We start from the raw sequence: 18,278 nt of genomic DNA on the forward strand, positions 1-18,278 counted from the left end.
ATACGATCGATGGTTCGAAACTGCCCTACTGCGATCGGAGCCTTTCATCCCTCCGGTGTCATTGCAGTAAAACACGTTGGTGCATCCCAAGTGGATTGATACGCCAGTGACTAGTATTAATAACATTTTCTTCTTTGATATTATGTATAATCAGTAGATCATCAATTAATCTAAACGGATAAAATATAAAATTAGGATAAAAACCACTAGAAACATAAATGTACTCATAATGAGAAGGAGTAAGGTAATTAAGTATTTGAAGTAACTCCACATCCAGTGCTACCGCCAAAAACAGTAATCGAACCAAGGTAAGATTAGGAAGCGGCGGTCCTCGGATAGTCCGTACTGTCAGTCCGAGGAACCCGTTTGAAGGACACCGACAAGAAGTGAAGACCTCATTTATCAGTGGTAACTACTACTTTAATTTAAAAAAAAAATCGTTGCAGTGGTACTCATCCGACTACAATTCACAAAGGTTTCAAGTTCTATGAACGCATATGAAACCCTACAGTGATTTGTGGGGACTGATGTGTAAGGTCATTGTTTTATCTTCTAACATTCAGTCAGAAGTCAGGCACCAATTTATCGACCTCGAAAGGATGAAAGCCTTGGTTGTCTTTCGTGGCGGTGCAGTCACAGACAAACACTTTTAGTGACGGCGCTACACACGCTTTTTTGTTTGTTTGTTGTTGTTTCTGGTTTACGAACGCGTAAGCCCAGCAATGACTTGCGGGAGGGTAGCCGATGTGTCAAGTCAGTGTTTTCATTCTCCCAGATAAGTCTGATGACCATTTTTCGACCTCGGAAGTGCGGAAGGCTTGGTTGGCACCAGGGCAGCTTCGAACCGTTAATCGATCGTGTAGTCACAGCGGCGCCTCTTATCCACTTCGCCACACCCGCCATAAATATCCTGAACCCTATGAAATAAAGAATTTCAGAAGGTTTTCCACCGCATCCGCCCCATTTCAACTATTAAAGGGAAAATTTTGGTCTGGACCAATCGGGAACTTTTTGCACTCGTTCATTTTCCCGTCATTGCTGAGATTGCGCAAAGACAGCGTTCGACACGTAGTTGGCAAACATGCGTCACTACGGAGATACGGAACAGGCTCTGTAAAGTCCAAAAATCAGAAGGATCCATTGCACCCAAACTGAACCGTTTACTCCACAAAATAATTCATTGCACCAACACGAATGATGAAATGAGAGCATCGGATTCAGCGTATTTCATTCCTTGGTATTGGTGGATGGAGGAATTGCTTCGTTCGCTAAACTTTTTGGGATTTCTTCCTTTTTTTTCTTCGTTTCCTTTTTAATGCTGACGGTCCACTTCCAGAACAATCTGTGCTACCGCTGAGATGTTGTGTGGTTTGCAGGAACTCCATAAAACTCATGAAACACAGTATTTAAAATTGAAATCAAATTTAATTATAATTTTTAATTTAAATAAATTTAAGCACTTTTTCAGAATTTCACGTTATGAAAAACGAGTCTCAGTCACTTCCAGCTTTTTTGCGGCGCTAAAAACACAAAGTAGTTAATAAATAATAAAATAAACAGTTAAACAATAAAATAAACATTTTTTGGCGGGCAAAGTTCTTCTTATGTTTTTTTTCATAAAAACACTCAGTTAAATAATTAAATAAACATTTTTTAGCGGGTAAAGTTCCTGTTATGTTTTTTTTTTCTCATTAGAACACTATCTGGCTGTTTATATGTGTATATAACTCGTCCATTCAAAGTTAAGAACAAAGTTATTATTAGTTAAATATTTTGTAGCCTATATTTGTGCTTATAGTGGACAAGACAACTTCCTGGGCACAGTTCTGACTCTAATGACTTTTCCAGAACTTTTGGTGGGCGTTAAACCATATACGTTATTCGTCAAGTCAACATGGAACTCGATCCTACTTTAATCGAACATACGCATAACGCAAATAATGCACTTGGTTACGTCAGGTTGACTTGTGATCTTTATTCTAATTCAACACTGCACTCAACTCGCTTATGCTCCGCGTTACTGTATTTTGGTTGGCTCTGATCCCAAATTATGCACTTACGAGCTGCCCTTTCGTCGGTAAGCAGGACGTCGCTACTTACTTTACTACTACGCTAAATTAAACAGCGTTGTGAGTTCCAGAAATGACTTTTTAGATCGTGATGACTATCTACACGAGCAGGCTAGACTGTACAAAGCTCTACTCAAGGATTATGATCCTAGACTTTCTGCAGTATCAATGCAAAGTAGGTCGAAATCCTATCTACATAGAAGTTTCGTGTTCTCATTGAATAGAGCACCTTTTCCTACGACTTCCTATTCAAAACGCTGATGTCGGCGCCACTTTTTTCGGACGATCAGAGCGCATGTGGATATTTGTCAACAAGGGACCAATTGGTCCTGCTGTCTTTTATTTCAGCAATGTGCTGTAAAAAGATCTGCTGTACCGGTACTCTGGCGAGGTTTAAAACCCCCCCAAGTAAAACCAAACCTTTCTTCCCTCCGGGGTCGATAAAATGACAACCAACTTGGAATAATACATCGGCTGACCCCCCGCAAATAATTTTATGGAGCAATACGCATTCCAATATCTCTACGTGAACGAATTTCACTAAAACGCGTTCGCGTATTCCAAGTGGAGTGATACGCCGGAAACTTTTATCCGTTTTATTTCAGCACTGAACTCATCAGTGGAGCTGAATCCTGGTCTTCCTCGTTATGAAGCTTGGATCACATTAGTCTTTATGAAAATGATTCAAGTGGTAAGTTTTCTTTTTTTTCATATTTTTTGTGCACATATGAAATGAAAACCGAAACACCACTAACACCACTAAAAATACTCTTTCAGGTTGAACCCGAACAAAAAGTTGATTTCATTTTTGAATATGCGATAGTAAGTACTCATTTTAACTTCTTTTTATTAATTATTTTTTTAAAATTGATTACAAACTGAACATATTGATGGGAGATCACTGTTTTACGCAATGAGAAACGTTTTTTTTTTACTTCTCGCCTTCGAGTAAGAAAAAAAGATTTCCCTTCCCTATAAAATCTCCCGAACTTTCCGACAACAGTGCTGCTAGGCGGTGGTCCATCCTTTTTTTCCGGTCACGTGGATAATATTATAGTAGGGTCAAAACGAAATGAAGCACGGTGCGGTTGCGTAAGCGACTGCGCTCGAAGCGGTACGGTGGAGCGCAGCGGTTAGGATTGAGTGAGAACCCCTGCTACCACCTTTCATAGCTGCCCGTCCTGATGGTCCCACCCCGATTCTAACCGTTGCGCTCCACCGCACCGCTTCGACCGCTTCCGCTTTTGCAACCGCCCACGCAGCTGCACCGTGTTTCATGTCGTTTTGACCCGACCATACTCACCAGTGGGCTTTTTAAACTTTTTAACGGTTATTTTTCATGATTTCCTGTTTTTTCTGGAATGTTTTTTTGTACCTCATGGATTTGTTATTTATTATTATTTCCTTGTTCAAATACAGGAAATCCTTGTTCAATGAAGTGCTGGCGGTCTCTGCCTTCAAGCTCATTTGTTTTCTACTGGAAACTTACACCGAAATACTCGGCAATTCTTCCAGGAATACAGAAAATGATCTTTTTTTTTTTTTTCTTTTGTTTTTTTTTTTTTTTATTTCTGAGTGGAAAGCTACTCATAGTTCCTGTCTAGTAACATAATCAAAATTTCTCGTCGTTGATTTTTTCCAAAGGGAGTTTCGTTACAACAATGTTACAGACATACTCTGGGGTCTGAAGGTTATTCTTCTTATCCCTGCTCTTGTTCCTTATTTCTATTCTACAGCCTAATTCTTCTACGCACTTCTTTCCGTTATGTACCGTTTATCTACCTAACACACCGCCAAAACTGCGCAGTTTTCTTTCAAGCCGCAAAATTAATAGATCAAATAATTTTAATAAGTTGTAATAATAAGAAGAATTAAATTAAATTTTTATTACTATTTTATTTTATCTTATTATTTTCCATATTATCATTTTAATTTTTTTTCAATATATAAATTCTGCAATGAACTAGGGCAGGACGGGGAGTTTCCCAACAAACTTACTTAAGGAATTTCCTAAGGATAGGGGAAAAAACCTGTGAAGTAGAGCAGGAATATTCATTCGGAGGCCCATTCTACCTCAAATAAAATGTGCCGAGGTTTAGGAATAAATAATAATAGAGTAATAATAATATAGAATAATAGAGGAGGAATATTCATTCGTAAGATCATTTTCCTCAAATAAAGTGTTCCTGGTGTTTAGGATTGGAAAGACGAACGATTACGGTGGAATGCGTCCGAGTACTGCGGGATTGAACGGATATACTTGGCTACTACAGATGTTTGGATCCCTGAGGTTACCATAATTGACGCGTGAGTGTTTGAAAAAAAAACACATTACAAGAAATTGCAACGAAAAAAATTGAAATTCAGGCATTCTTCTCAAGACTATCGAGAAGATTATAAAAAATTCGTTTGGGTACGTTCTGAACTCCATAATAATTCGCAAAATTTGAAAAAAAATAAGAAATAGAAGTTTTATACTCTATATTATCTCGCAAATTCAGAAATTTAAGAAATGGTAAACAGATGATTTTAATTTTGATGATTTTTTGTGTCATTGCAAGTGTATAAATAAATAAATAAATAAATAAATACAAACAAAAACATGTAAATAAACCGTCTACATTTGTTTGTTTTCTACGGTCTATAATTATGTATAAATTATAGCTCAACTCGTCAGGTTATGCTAATTATTTCGTACCAACCCTCACATCAACCATCTGTACGATCAAGGTTGGGTACATAGCTCCCTTCATGTATGTTCATCCGCTACCGCTAACGGCAACACTGTTCCAGGTTCGAGATTTTCCTTTTGACCATCAGGAATGCTACATTAAAACGATGGCTCAATCATTTTCTGCATGGGAGTACCGTATCCGAGCCGTGCTCAAAAATACGTTATTCGAAAATTCTTCCGCCATCGAAGATATGGTAAGGTTTTCTTATTCAATACACCTATTCCATAGTACCAAAGGGAACTTTACAGGGGAATGGAGAATGGCAAATAAAAAATGTGTCAGTGAAATCGAAATTTGCGGATAATGGGGACGAATACGCTACCGAGATGGTTGGTTAATCAATGAATTGATTAATTGAGAGGATCCACTCGTTCATTTAAAACACTGCTACCGACTGGAGGGTAGAAAACTAAAAAAAAAATTTACACCCTATTAGGCAGACGCTCCAGATATGTGAAAAATTACTTCTCCAACTATTTGAGATTATTAAATTGAGCCTAAATTAAATTGATTAAATTGATTTTTTTATTTGAGATGGTAAAGTGATTAGAATTTCGGTTCGCTTTCATTAGAAAATAATATATAATAATAATAATAAATAAAATAATATATAAATAAATATAAATAAATAATAAAATAATATATCAATAAAATAATATAATATACATATACCTATACAATGACCTATAGAATGATTTCTAGGGCCGGGTGTGACGCAGTCGGTCAAAGGTCCATTGTAGCCGCAAGGTCGATGGTTCGAAACCGTCCTAGCGGCAACCAAGCCTTTCATCCCTCCAAGATCGATAAATTGGTCGCAGACCTGTCTGGGAGGATAAAAATACCGATTTTATCATCGGCTGGCCCCCACAAGTCATTGTATAGGCTAACACGAGTTCCGAAACCTGAACGATTACGAATTCCAGTAAAACGTAAAACGCGTCGGTGCATCCCAAGCGGATTGCTACGCCAGTGACTCTCTCTTCATTGGAAAAAGTGAAATTAAAGGCATTACCCCACGAATTTGGGGTGGTGCGGATTTCAGGTGGGCTATGCCTATACGGAGTCGTAGATTATGGAAAGAAGGGTGATTCCGTCCATTTCTTTCTAATTAAAAAACTAATTTAAAAAACAGCCCAGACGATACGGCTTCGAGCGTTCCGGGGCGCTATTTTCTACGACGAGTTCGATTGGAGCGCGCCAGCCTTGTGCACGTGCCGCATCTACTGGGCCGTTTTTTTTACGGCAATTAGGAAGAAATGGACGGAATCACCCTCCTCTCCATAATCTACGACCCCGTATAGGTATAACCCACCTGAAACCTGCAGCACCACCCCAGATTTGTGGCGTGGTGCCTTTAAACATTACGAAGCACCAGGATAGTGAAAAGTACATATATCAATGAGGGTATGGTACCTCCAGACACTCTCCAGATCTAATAAACATCATTCGGGCAGTTCACCTCACCCGCACCCAAGGCACATGCTCAATTTTATTTGTTTGTTCAAGACAAACCAATTTGATTAAGTACCCAATTAAATCATTCCGACTTTTAATTTATAAAAGTGGCGGAAAAGTGAGCGAGAAGAGTTTTGACTAAAATTTTATATTTTTTTAAAGACTCACAACATGTCATTTCTCTGTAAAAATAACTAGGAATATTTCCAGAATATTTTTGTGATTACAATGAAAAGGAACGCTTCATTCTACATTACCATGATTATTATGCCATCGTTCATTATCAATGTCCTTTCAATTTTTGGTGTTTTTCTCAGAACGGCGGACAGCATGGGGAAGGTAAATTCAGGAAAAATTGCTAGTTTTTTTTCAATCTATTGAGTATTAATATAAATATTATCCTTTCAGCTTGGAATAGCGTTGACTAACCTTATGTCATTGACATTTATATTGGGTATACTTGCCACTGCTTTGCCAAAGACGAAGGATCTGCCCAGGATAGGTCGGTGAATTGATAGTTACCAACGGAACGAAGCAATTAGAAGTTAACAGTTATAAAAAAAAAAATCCTGATTTTATCCTGAGTGAACCCATGTGTACATTAAAGGTAGTAAAGGCCATGGGAAATTTTTGCGTTTGAGATTTTAATGATTCTGCTAACTTCAACACTTCTACGATTCTAAAAGAACAGAGCAAGAGATCCCAGAAATACAAAATACAATACAAAGTTACAAAACTTTTTTGAAAAATATATCAAATCAATCAATATCAATCAAAAAATTAGGGAAATAAATATCTTGAAATAAGTTTGTTTGAAATATGATGACAAGAACATGACAGTCATAACTAATAATTTCACTCTGGTGAGATTATACTTCATCCAATAAAGACACCAAGTAGTTTGGTGAACTTTTGGATTTTTCAGCAATAGAAAAAGGGATGCGCGGTTCTGAAACATCACAGAGAAAACGCAAAGTACCTATTGGAAATTAAGAAAAAATAAGATAGCTCATGAACGAGTGATCAATGTACCCGACGTGACAACTTTTTACACCCGTAAAATCGATTAGTTCTACTTTACGTGATTTGTTCAGTCATTTAAAACATGGCGAATCATGTGTTCTTCTTGATTGAGTGAGGAATCCCACAATAGTTCTTCCAGATATTGAATGCTTAGCAGGAATAGGTAGCCTTTTGCCCATTGATTAAAGATCTCTGGATTGGGAAGAAACCTGATATTTTCAGATCAGTATCACTTGTAAAGTTATAGGAAGCAAGGTTTACGGTGAACTGATCAGTATGGACTCCTGATCCGTTCAGCTCTGAGTTTGTACGGGAGCCTCGTTGTGATATTTTATAAATTACTTCATAAACTCTATCTGCCAATAGAGAGAATCCAATATTGAAAATTTCTACGAACGAATTCCCACGAATTTCTACCAAAAATTTTGAAGACAACTAAATTATTAAAATTAATTCGAAATTAAATAATACAGAACTGACCATGTCGGGATCTCTAAAGGGAAATATAGAGTTTGGAGTTTAGAGTATGAGCATGAATGTGGTCTCACTCAAGTCCCTCTAATCGTGCTGAAAAACGACATGAGAACCGCCTTAGTTCCTACGAGGTACGGTTGAGATGCGCCTCCTTTGTACACGCTCCGATTCCTTCAACCAGCCTGTTCATTAGTTTCACTTGAACAGACTGATGAGAAGACCTCATTGATTTTCAACCGCTTGACCATGGATGCAACGCGTGCACGATTTTGGCGCGTTTTAACGCAGCACGGGCGAACCGAGGCCGTTTTCCACGCCGTTTTTCATGATGATTAGAGGAAATTGTGAGCATGGCTACGCTCATACTTGTAATCTACATCAAAAACTCTATATTTGCCCACAGAGACTCCAAAATCGTCATCGTTTCGTGACAAGTTCCGTTTAATGACGGGATCCAAGCAAACATTGTTACCTTTTAGGAAACCGTCCTAAAAGTATAGTAACATAAAACATTAACATGTGCAGTGCGTTCAAGCCTATGCATTTTGAAGGATAAAATTTTTACGAGGTTTTTCTACGGTTAGAAATTTTGCTTCCTGCATGATCGATCGGCGGTTTTCGGGATTTCAGAGGTTTTTTGTACTTTTTTTGTGAGTTTTTCTTCCTCTATGTATAACAATGGGGAGCGTGTAGTGTAGCGGTTAGTGGTTCCGCTTCCTGCACGATCGATCGGAGGTTCGAATCCGCCCTAGTGCTCACCAAGCCTTTCATCCCTTCGGGATCGATAAATTGGTACCAGACTTGTCTGGAAGGACAAAAACACTGACTTGACACATCGACTAGCCACCGCAACTCATTGTGGAGGCCAGTTACACGTTCCCAAACCTCAGACTATTCTCAATTGAAATGATCGGGTGTGATGATCGGGTGAAATGATCCCAAGCGGATTGATTAACACCAGACACTTTATCCTTTATCCTTAAAATTACAGCAATTTTCGTGATGTTAAATTTATGCATCATGGTCCTGGCTCTCGTCACAACGCTCCTCCTCACACATTTCAAACACTACATCGATGGAGATCCAGAAGTGGCTGATAGCACTGGCGAAAAGAGGTAATTCCACTGGTAAAGTTGAATTCTGCTTTGTTTTCTGCAGAAAATCAATTCTGTTCATTCAGGAAGCGGAAAGATGGGAAGCTGTTCCGATTAGCGCACATAGGATCATTCGTGCTGCTTGAAATAGCAAACCTTGTCAATTTTATTATTCTAGTTGTGTGATGTATCAGTCTGTGAATTTGTAATACTGGGGTAAAGTTAAAGTTATAAAGTTCGTGTAAAAATAAATGTGTAAATTTTCCCCTTCAAAAAAGTCAGAAAAGTGAAAATTCAGGTCAACATACATGATATATTACCTCTACAAAGAGTATGCCTTCAAACTTTCACTAAGGTATCACCCCACGAATTTGAGGTGGTACGGATTCCAGGTGGAGTATTCGTATACGGAATCGTAGATTATGGAGAGAAGGGTGATTCCGTCCATTTCTTCCTAATTGCCGTAAAAAAAACGGGCCGGAAGATGCGGCGCGTGCACAAGGCTGGCGCGCTCCAATCGAACTCGTTGTAAAAAATAGCGCACCGAAACGCTCGAAGCCGTATCTTCCGTGCCGTTTTTTACGGCATTTAGGAAAAAATAAACGGAATCATTCATCTCTCCATAATCTACGATCCCGTATACGAAAACTCCACCTGAAATCCGTACCACCTCAGATTCGTGGAGTGATGCCTTTAAACCATCTCTTAGCAATATCGCTTACTTATACTTTTTTCAAATTATTTCTCTATTATTTTTAAGAAGATTTCAAGCATTTGCTTAGTTTTTCACAGAACATGATTTGACTCACATACAGCACAATCTCTCCCACAAAATGACAAACTTTTTTGAATAAAAAGTACGTAAGAAGCTCTTGTTTTAAAAAATTTTTCGAAGAATTTCAAACTTTTGAGCCGACGAAAATTAGAAACGCTCGTGTGACTTCAGTTCATTACAATCCCTTTTCTGCTGATTTATGCAAAAATGATCAGATCGAACGGTGTTATTTCGTTATTCGTTTACATCACCGCTTTAAAAGCCAATTTTGATATGTCCAAAGTCAAATGTCCCAACTGGAAACATGCGACGTTGTTGTAGGTTTTGTATTGCCTCAAAATATCATTTTGATCTGAACAAAAAATAATACAAATTATCTCTGCGTGTGTGAAACAACGACAATTCAGTTGTAGGCATCACTCCTTTTTTTGTAGGAAAAACATGCGAATGAATATATTGTTCTCCAAACGCTAGCATAGCACGAAATATTCCTGGAACTCTATGTCTCCGGTACATATTTTTATTATTATTATATTATTATTTCAACATTTATATTCTCGCTATGCTGCAGAGGAACTTCCACATAAAGTGTGGGATTCAAGGCATCATCCCACCAATGTGTGTTGGTACGGATTTTAAGGGGGTTGAGCTCATACGGGGTCGCAGCTTGTGGGGAAGAGGGCGATTCTGTCCATTTTTTTCTTAACTGCCATAAAAAAACGCCCTAGAAGATGTAGCGCATGTACAAGACTGGCGCGCTCCAATTGAACTCGTTGTAGGAAGTAGCGTCCCGGAACACTCGATGCCGCATCTTCCGGGCCATTTTTCACTGCAATTAGGAAGAAATAAGCGAGATCCTACCCGTTTCTGCAATCTACGACCCCGTATAGTCTTTGACCATCGGGAATCCATATCACTTCGGATTCGTGGGGTGATGCCTTTAAACCACCGAAACAACATCGTTTGAGAGAGGGAACAGAGCAACTTGTTCAACAGCGGTCTAGAGGCCGGTAATGAGAAGCGGCACAAATCCAGGAAGACGTCTAATATTGCTTTTGGTTATTATCTTATTTCTACTTTCGTAACGTTTGGAATATCCTGAACGGAACTTGATTCTCGGGGATAATCGGCGATGCTGATCATGAATATGTGATATATAATGTTCATAGTAGTGGATCCCGCAATTTATACTTTATTATATTGTTTTATTTTATTTTTCATTTGTACTTTTTATATTTGCAAATTCGCGGCAAATTTATAATTTTACGTTGGGTCCGTATAGAGGTTAAAGTCGCTGGCGTTAATAAACCCGAGGGATGATGGTCTTGGTTGGCAGTAGAGCGGATTCGAACCATCCATTGGTCTCGCAGATACAGCGAAACTTCTTACCGACTGCGCTACATCTACCTTGCGTCCATATGTATGCCTGTAAAGGACAAGACAGTCCTTTCTCGCCTCTTTTTCTTTTTTTTTTGGCAATCACATCTGTGACAGTGGTAACTTTTCCAGAAACTTCTGGTGGGCGCTAAATCATATACGTAACCGTGAAGTCAACATGCAACACGATCCTGCTTTAATCGAACATACGCCCAACGCAAATAACGCACCTGGTTACGTCAGGTTGACTTGTGATCTTTATTCTAACTCAACGTGCACACTCAACTCGCTTATGCTCCGCGTTACTGTATTTTGGTTGGCTCTGATCCCAAATTATGCCCTTACGAGCTGCCCTATCGTCGGTAAGACGGACGTCGCTACTTACGTTACTACTACGCTAAATTAAAAGCCCACGAATCTGAGGTGGTACGGATTTCAGGTGGAGTATTCGTATACGGGATCGTAGATTAGAGTTGGAGAGGTGGGTGATTCCGTCCATTTCTTCCTAATTTCCGTAAAAAACGGCCTGGAAAATGCGGCGCGTGCACACTGCTGGCGCGCTCCAATCGAACTGTAGAAAATAGCGCGCCGGAACGCTCGAAGCTGTATCTTCCGGACCGTTTTTTTACGGCAATTAAGAAGAAATAGACGGAATCACCCACCTTTCCATAATCTACGATCCAGTGCACGGATACTCCACCTGAAATCCGTACCACCTCAAATTCGTGGGGTGATGCCTTTAACCAGTTTTAAGAGTCGCTCATACGACTTTTTAGACCGTAAGGACTATCTACAGGAGCAGGCTAGATTGTACAAGGCTCTACTCAAGGATTATGATCCTGGACTTCCTGCAGTAGCAGAACAAGGCAGGTGCAATCCACAAAATTTGATGTTCTTAATAAATAGAAGTATAATACAAGGCACCTTTGCTGACAAAAACTCATATGTGCCTTCCCTTCGTGAATTATTATACTGTAGTCTATTATTGCTATTTATTCATTGCTATTTTTTATTGCTCATTAATTTACTATTACTATTTATTTTACTATTATTTACTAACTTTATTCACCGCTAACACGCTAATATATTATTATTTTACTTATTATATCTAGGGACGAGTGTAGCGTAGCGGCCAGAGGTTCCGCTTCCTGCACGATCGATCGGAGGTTAGAATCCGATATTATTATACTTATTATTATTATATTAATATTATCATTTTATTTATTATTATTATATTAATATTTATTACTTTAATTCTAATAGGCTGGGGTTTTATAATTTATTAATATATTATTCGAATCTGATATTTTTTATTTTATTATTATTTCATTTATAATTATCATATTAATATTTAGTTTTATTTTTCGGATCGAGAAATGTGCAAATAGTCCGGAAGTGAACTAAAACGAGATCGATTGCTTCTTAGTTGTCTTTCCAATGTTTTTAACATTTTTCAGCCTTAAACGCTTCAGTGGAGCTGAATGCTGCTATTCCCCGATACGAATCTTTGGTCACATTGGTTTTTATGAAATTGATTCGAATGGCAAGTTTTCATTCTGAAAATGCGCAAAGCGGGAAATCAAATAAATCAATAACAGGATCACAATTTCAGGTTGAACCGGAACAAAAAGTTGACTTTCTTTTTGAATATGCCATAGTGAGTTTATTATAATTTATTTTTCAAAATTAAATATTTTAACATTGAGCATATTGATTAGATGATACCGTTCTAACGCTGAAAATGTAAGCTGTCTATTATTCGCTCTAAAGGATTCGCTCTAGGGCGAGTGTAGTGTAGCGGTTAGAGGTTCTGGTTCCTACACGATCGATCGGAGGTTCGAATCCGCCCTAGTGCTCACCAGGCCTTTCATCCCTCCGGGGTCGATAAATTGGGGCCAGACTTGTCTGGGAGGATAAAAACACTGACTTGACGCATCGGCTTGGCCCCAGAAGTCATTGTGGAGACCAGTTACACGTTCGTAAACCTCAAACGATTCTGAATTGAAGTGAACGTTGGGGCGCATCCCAAGCGGATTGATTAACGCCAGACACTTTTACACACACTTTATTAGCTCTCTTGAAAGCTTGTTAGGTGGAGAATACCACACAGTCGGGTGGTAAGAATCGAGTTGGGACCTTTGTTGACACAATAGTTCACAATGGTCTCAGCTCGATCCCAGCCGCTAGCTTCAATGTACTGCTTCCAGCGCAGCCTCTTAGGCGAGTGCACTGAGCTTCACGCCGTTTCGACTTGACTATATTTCAGTCTGATTATGCCAACAGTGGGCTTAAATGATTGGATTGACAATTAACTTAAGGATAAAGGATGAAGTGTCCGGTGGCGAAAAAATATTCTAGTTTACTTATTTATTCATATCAATTGGCGACAAAAAAGTTGTGTTAGCAAAAAAATCTGTTTAGGACCGAACACCCTCGAAATTGGCAAGATAAGCACCTGCATTCCTTTCGTTACTCGAAAAAAAGTCGTTTCTTTGATCCAGAACAATGACGATAAGGAGTAACAGAGCTCAAATAAGTTATATACGATGGAGCACAAAAGAAGAAACGGAACAGATCGGAGCAACTTCCTAGTTGAGACCTTGATCCGCAATTTCCCATAAAGTTAAAAAATAAGTGTCCGGCGTTAAAAAATAAGTATCAATCCGCTTGGGATGCGCCACCACGTCCGCTTCAATCCAGAATCGTTTGAGATTCACGAACGTGTAACTGGCTTATACAATGACTTGCGGGGGCTAGCCGATGTGTTTCAGTTCAATCAGTGTTTTTATCCTCCCAGGCAACTCTGACACTAATTTATTAACCACAAAGGGATAAAAGGCTTGGTAAGAACTAGGGCAGACTCGAACCTCCGATCGATCGTGTAGACACCGGAACCGCTTACCGACTGCGCTACACACGCTCCCAATTGTAGTTGTTACAAAACTTCAACAACTAAGCTACATTTAAAAAAAAATCCTGTTTGATAGTTACCGAAAGCAATTCGCGAAGAAAGCGTTTTTTTCAAGTGCCCTTAATATGTATGTCAAAGAAAATCCAAAGTGACATCTAGGATTGGAGAGACGAACGCTTACAGTGGAATGCGTCCGAGTTTTGCGGAATTGAACGAATATATTTGGCCATGAATGATGTTTGGATCCCCGAGATTACTATAGTGGAGGCGTAAGTCTTCGAAAAAAATGTTGGTGAGCCATTAAAACAAGGAGAAGGTTGAAATTTAGGCATTCTTCTCAAGATTACCGTGAAGACTACAAAAAATTCGTTTGGGTACGTTTCAAACTGTGTCTAATATTTTACAAATTCGGGAATTTAAGAGACAGAAAGTAGAACGTTCTACTTCGTCTGCTTTTAATTGATTTTTATGCTCTAATTAGGTACAAAAAAGGTAATTTAAATTGAATAAATAAATAAGTAAATAAATTAATTAATTGTAGGTGAACTCATCAGGTCATGCTAACTACTTCGTGCCAACCCTTACATCAACCATCTGTACGGTCGAGGTTGGGTACATAGTTCTCTCCATGTGTGTTCATCCATTACCGCTAACGGCAGCACTGCTCTAGGTTCGGGATTTTCCCTTTGATCATCAAGACTGCAGCATCAAAATGATGACTCAATCGTTTTCCGCATGGGAATACGGTATCAAGACCGTATTCAGTAGTTCGTTAGATGGAAATTTTTCCGCCATCGAAAACATGGTAAAATTTTTCTATTCAACGACTTGTCTATTCCATAGTACAGTACACTTTTTAGGGGAATGGAGAATGGCAAATAAAAAATCTGTCAGTGAAGACAGTTTTTGTCGACAATGGGGACGAATTTCCCTTCGAGATGGTTGGTGAACAATGAGTTGTTTAGAAAAAAAATAGGATTCGCCTTCGTTCGAAATATTCCTGTCCACTGGAGACTCGAATAGTAAAAATTTTTCAAAAAGACTAAAATAAAAATAAAATATTAAGAGAAATATTAATAAAATAAAAGAGTAAAATCATATATAGGCAATGCAGTTGTTTTAAATAAAACAATTAAATAAAGTTAAAAAATTTAATTGAATAAAACATTATTCCGACAATTATTTCCACCTTTCACTTTTCTGAAAAAAAACAGCTAAAATCGTAGGGATATGAAATTATTAAGCTTAACTAACCACCCCTAATTGCCCCAGACATCTTTCTAACACTCGTTTTTCTCTTCTCTTCTTTTTTTTTCTTTTTTTTTGTGAAGTAGTGAATTGACAGGTCTAGTCGATGATTAAATGTGGTAGAAGTGAAAAATATTTATAAATAAAAAAAAAATTAAAAATAAAAATTTATGGCGTTTTTTTTTGTTTGTAAAAAGAGTGATTTTCAGAATACTTTTGTGATAGCAATGAAGAGGAACGCTTCATTCTTTATCACTATGGTTATTATGCCATCGTTCGTTATTAATGTCCTATCAATTTTTGGTATTTTTCTTAAAACAGCGGACAGCATGGGGAAGGTAATTCAGAAAATTTCTTTCAATCTATTGAGTATTAATATGAATAATATCCTTTCAGCTTGGAATAGCGCTGACTAACCTTATGTCATTGACATTTATACTGGGTATACTTGCCACTGCTTTGCCAAAGACAAAGGATCTGCCCAGGATAGGTCGGTGAATTGATAGTTACCAACGGAATGAAGCAATTAGAAGTTGACAGTTGTAAAAAAAAATCCTGTTTTTATCCTGAGTGAACTCATGTGTACATTTTAGGTAGTAGCCATGTAAAATTTTTTGCGTTTGAGATTTTAATGCTTCTGGTAACTTCAACCCTTCTACGATTCTAAAGAAACAAGAAGAATAAAGAGAAAAGAAAGAAAAGAAGAAAGAGAAAGAACAGAGCTAGAGATTTCAGAAATAGCAACTAATTGAAACGAATCTAATAAATAATTAACCAACCAATTTTTAACTCCTTTTTAACTAAATAACTATTTTAATTATTTAACTAACTAATTTTCATTCACTCAGCTCCATTTTGATCCCGATTTTACGGTTACATCCGATTTTTCGCCCAACGTACAAACCGACACACCAAATATATTTTTTCACCTTATTTCTTCATCGTGCGCAGACTATAAAACTAGAGCCCGGGAAAAAAAGGAAATTTTCTTCTTCCAGCAAAATTCGTTTCTTTAACATCTGCGTGCTTCATTCCTTTCCGTAAACAGTTTGTTTATGAAACGTTGATTGCCGTTTTGAAACGGAAGATTGCACAATTTTTTCATCAGATTCCGTTATTATACACTATTTCCCATTTATTGATTTTTTTGGGTGGTAATGGATTGGTAGGTGGTCCCTTTCGTGTCTACGCCTATCGGCTGACCGACTTTATCCCTGATTTTGGTATTTCTGCTTCAATACATCATATAATCCAGTCAACTTGCCCTGCGCACAATCCATGCCTTCCAAAATTTGGATCTCATCATCTCTCATCGCTTTCTTCCACCAAATGGCGGTGAACTGCGATGGCGACTTGATAAGGAAGCTGGTCTACATCCTCAAAATATTTTTTAAAAAAACATAATTACAGCAATTTACGTTATGGTAAATCTGTGCATCGTAGTGGTTGCACTGATCGCAACGCTACTCATTCCGTATCTCAAACAGTACCTTGTTGGTGACGGTGAAATCATGGACAGTACTAGCAAAAAGAAGTAAGTATACAGTAATTTTCTATTCAGATCTCGAAAAAATAAACAACACATTCATTTAGGAAGCGAATAGAGGGCAAACTCTTCATATCACTGCATATTGGATCGTTCATACTGCTCGAAATTGCAAATCTTATCAACTTTATCATTCTGTTCGCGTAATGCATCAATTTTTATATAAGAAAATTCTAGTCGAATTTTCGTAACAGTGTAACGTATGATTTTACGATACGAGTGAAAATAAAATGCTTAAAAAATCTAAATACAATCTATCAGAAAAAAAACTATCAGTAAAGAGTAAATAAATCAGTTTGTGAGTACATCTATCAGCCGGTGCAGAACAATTTTCGTTGTCAAGCAACACAGATGTCTCAGAAATCTCTGGGATCTCTTAATTTCTCTTGAAATCTCAAAAAATTTTGAAAATTAGTCCTGTAATTGTTCCTGGGATTTGTTTCCGAAATTTTAAGATCGACAAATTCCGCGACTAAACCGCGACAAGAATAAAATACAAATAAAAAAATACAAAAACAAATATAAAAACACAAGTATATAACATAAACATATTTATAACAAATATAAAAAAACAAATACAAATAAAATAAAATATAAATATCAGAAATAAAATGTTAGCTCTCCTAACAAGCGTCTAAACTAATCTAATCATATTATTATGCGACATGTGGTGCTTTTGCGGGATTTTTCCAAGATAATATACGGGCACAGATTTCAAAGTAAATTCTCCGTAAGAATCTCTCTACCCGTAGCAGTCTCTGTTGATGCTTTGTGTTCTGAATTTGGGTGCAAAATTCAAAAAAAAATGGATAGCAATCGAAATGTTCGGCTTCCAATAAGAGATCCGGTATTGTAAAATGTCGTATTGATTTTTTCATGAGATTTATAAATTTTTATTTTTATTTCCATAATTTTTTTCAAATGAGAACATCAAAAAAATTCATTTTTCGCTCTAGTGTTCTCGATACCTCAGCGGTCACTACTAGGCCTCTCGAATCCAGTGATCTGAAGAAGACGATTTCCCGAAATGTTAGCAAATAAAATCAATTAATAACATCGTGTACAGCACATTCTAGAGAAAATCAATACTTAAAATATAATAGATGGAGATTTCGAGTATATTACGAGCACTGAACCAACCGCACAAAAGAACTAGAAGAAAACAGAATTTGATTATATTTGGTCAAGCATTCCCTGATAATTAGTTAACTGGGACTCAAATAATAAACTAGTACTGGGTCACCTAAAGTCTTAAAAATGAAATTATTTTGTTTTTGTGAACTGTAAGGTATCTGGAAAGTGCTTTTAGTTTTCCCATTATCCCTTTAATTTTTATGTTTTCTATTCTAAAGAATGCGGAATTTTAGATATGGGTTTTGAGCAAATTTTCAAAAAGGGCTATTTATTTGTATGAAAATTTTGAAGAGTTTTTATAGGGTTTTTGGTAGGTTTTCATTAGGTTCTTGTGAAGTTAATAACAACGCGAATAACTAAAGAGAAAACTTCATTTGTTTCATTTCACATTTTAAAAAAAATCCACAAGACACAGGATTTTATGGCGGTCCTTTCCT

The 18,278-nt window shown here is 37.5% G+C and overlaps 2 protein-coding genes across 4 annotated transcripts; both read left to right on the forward strand.

Moving 5' to 3' along the window:
• Positions 1-2,007: 2,007 nt before the first annotated feature.
• On the forward strand, positions 2,008-9,036 carry RB195_000402 (uncharacterized protein; the record flags this gene model as incomplete). 2 transcript variants are annotated; one of them, XM_064196728.1, is made up of 13 exons in its annotated part: positions 2,008-2,077; positions 2,155-2,244; positions 2,675-2,760; positions 2,847-2,891; positions 4,267-4,376; positions 4,437-4,482; positions 4,734-4,799; positions 4,863-4,997; positions 5,053-5,133; positions 6,470-6,598; positions 6,668-6,761; positions 8,748-8,871; positions 8,937-9,036. In XM_064196728.1, the coding sequence occupies 13 exons, from the start codon at positions 2,008-2,010 to the stop codon at positions 9,034-9,036; spliced, it is 1,176 nt and encodes a 391-aa protein (XP_064052609.1). The 2 variants fall into 2 exon arrangements, with proteins under 2 accessions (XP_064052609.1, XP_064052610.1); XM_064196729.1 differs by lacking the exons at positions 2,847-2,891; positions 4,267-4,376; positions 4,437-4,482; positions 4,734-4,799; positions 6,470-6,598.
• Positions 9,037-11,180: 2,144 nt separating this feature from the next.
• RB195_000403 (uncharacterized protein) lies at positions 11,181-17,748 on the forward strand (the record flags this gene model as incomplete). 2 transcript variants are annotated; one of them, XM_064196730.1, is made up of 11 exons in its annotated part: positions 11,181-11,364; positions 12,460-12,659; positions 14,073-14,182; positions 14,242-14,287; positions 14,455-14,520; positions 14,584-14,718; positions 14,774-14,854; positions 15,371-15,499; positions 15,558-15,651; positions 16,572-16,695; positions 16,755-16,854. In XM_064196730.1, the coding sequence occupies 11 exons, from the start codon at positions 11,181-11,183 to the stop codon at positions 16,852-16,854; spliced, it is 1,269 nt and encodes a 422-aa protein (XP_064052611.1). The 2 variants fall into 2 exon arrangements, with proteins under 2 accessions (XP_064052611.1, XP_064052612.1); XM_064196731.1 differs by lacking the exons at positions 11,181-11,364; positions 12,460-12,659; positions 14,242-14,287; ... (5 more) ...; positions 16,572-16,695; positions 16,755-16,854 and adding an exon at positions 17,664-17,748 and having other exon boundaries at positions 14,142-14,182.
• Positions 17,749-18,278: the final 530 nt, after the last annotated feature.

Source organism: Necator americanus, chromosome IV (assembly GCF_031761385.1).
Source record: "Necator americanus strain Aroian chromosome IV, whole genome shotgun sequence".
Lineage (NCBI taxonomy): Eukaryota > Metazoa > Nematoda > Chromadorea > Rhabditida > Ancylostomatidae > Necator > Necator americanus.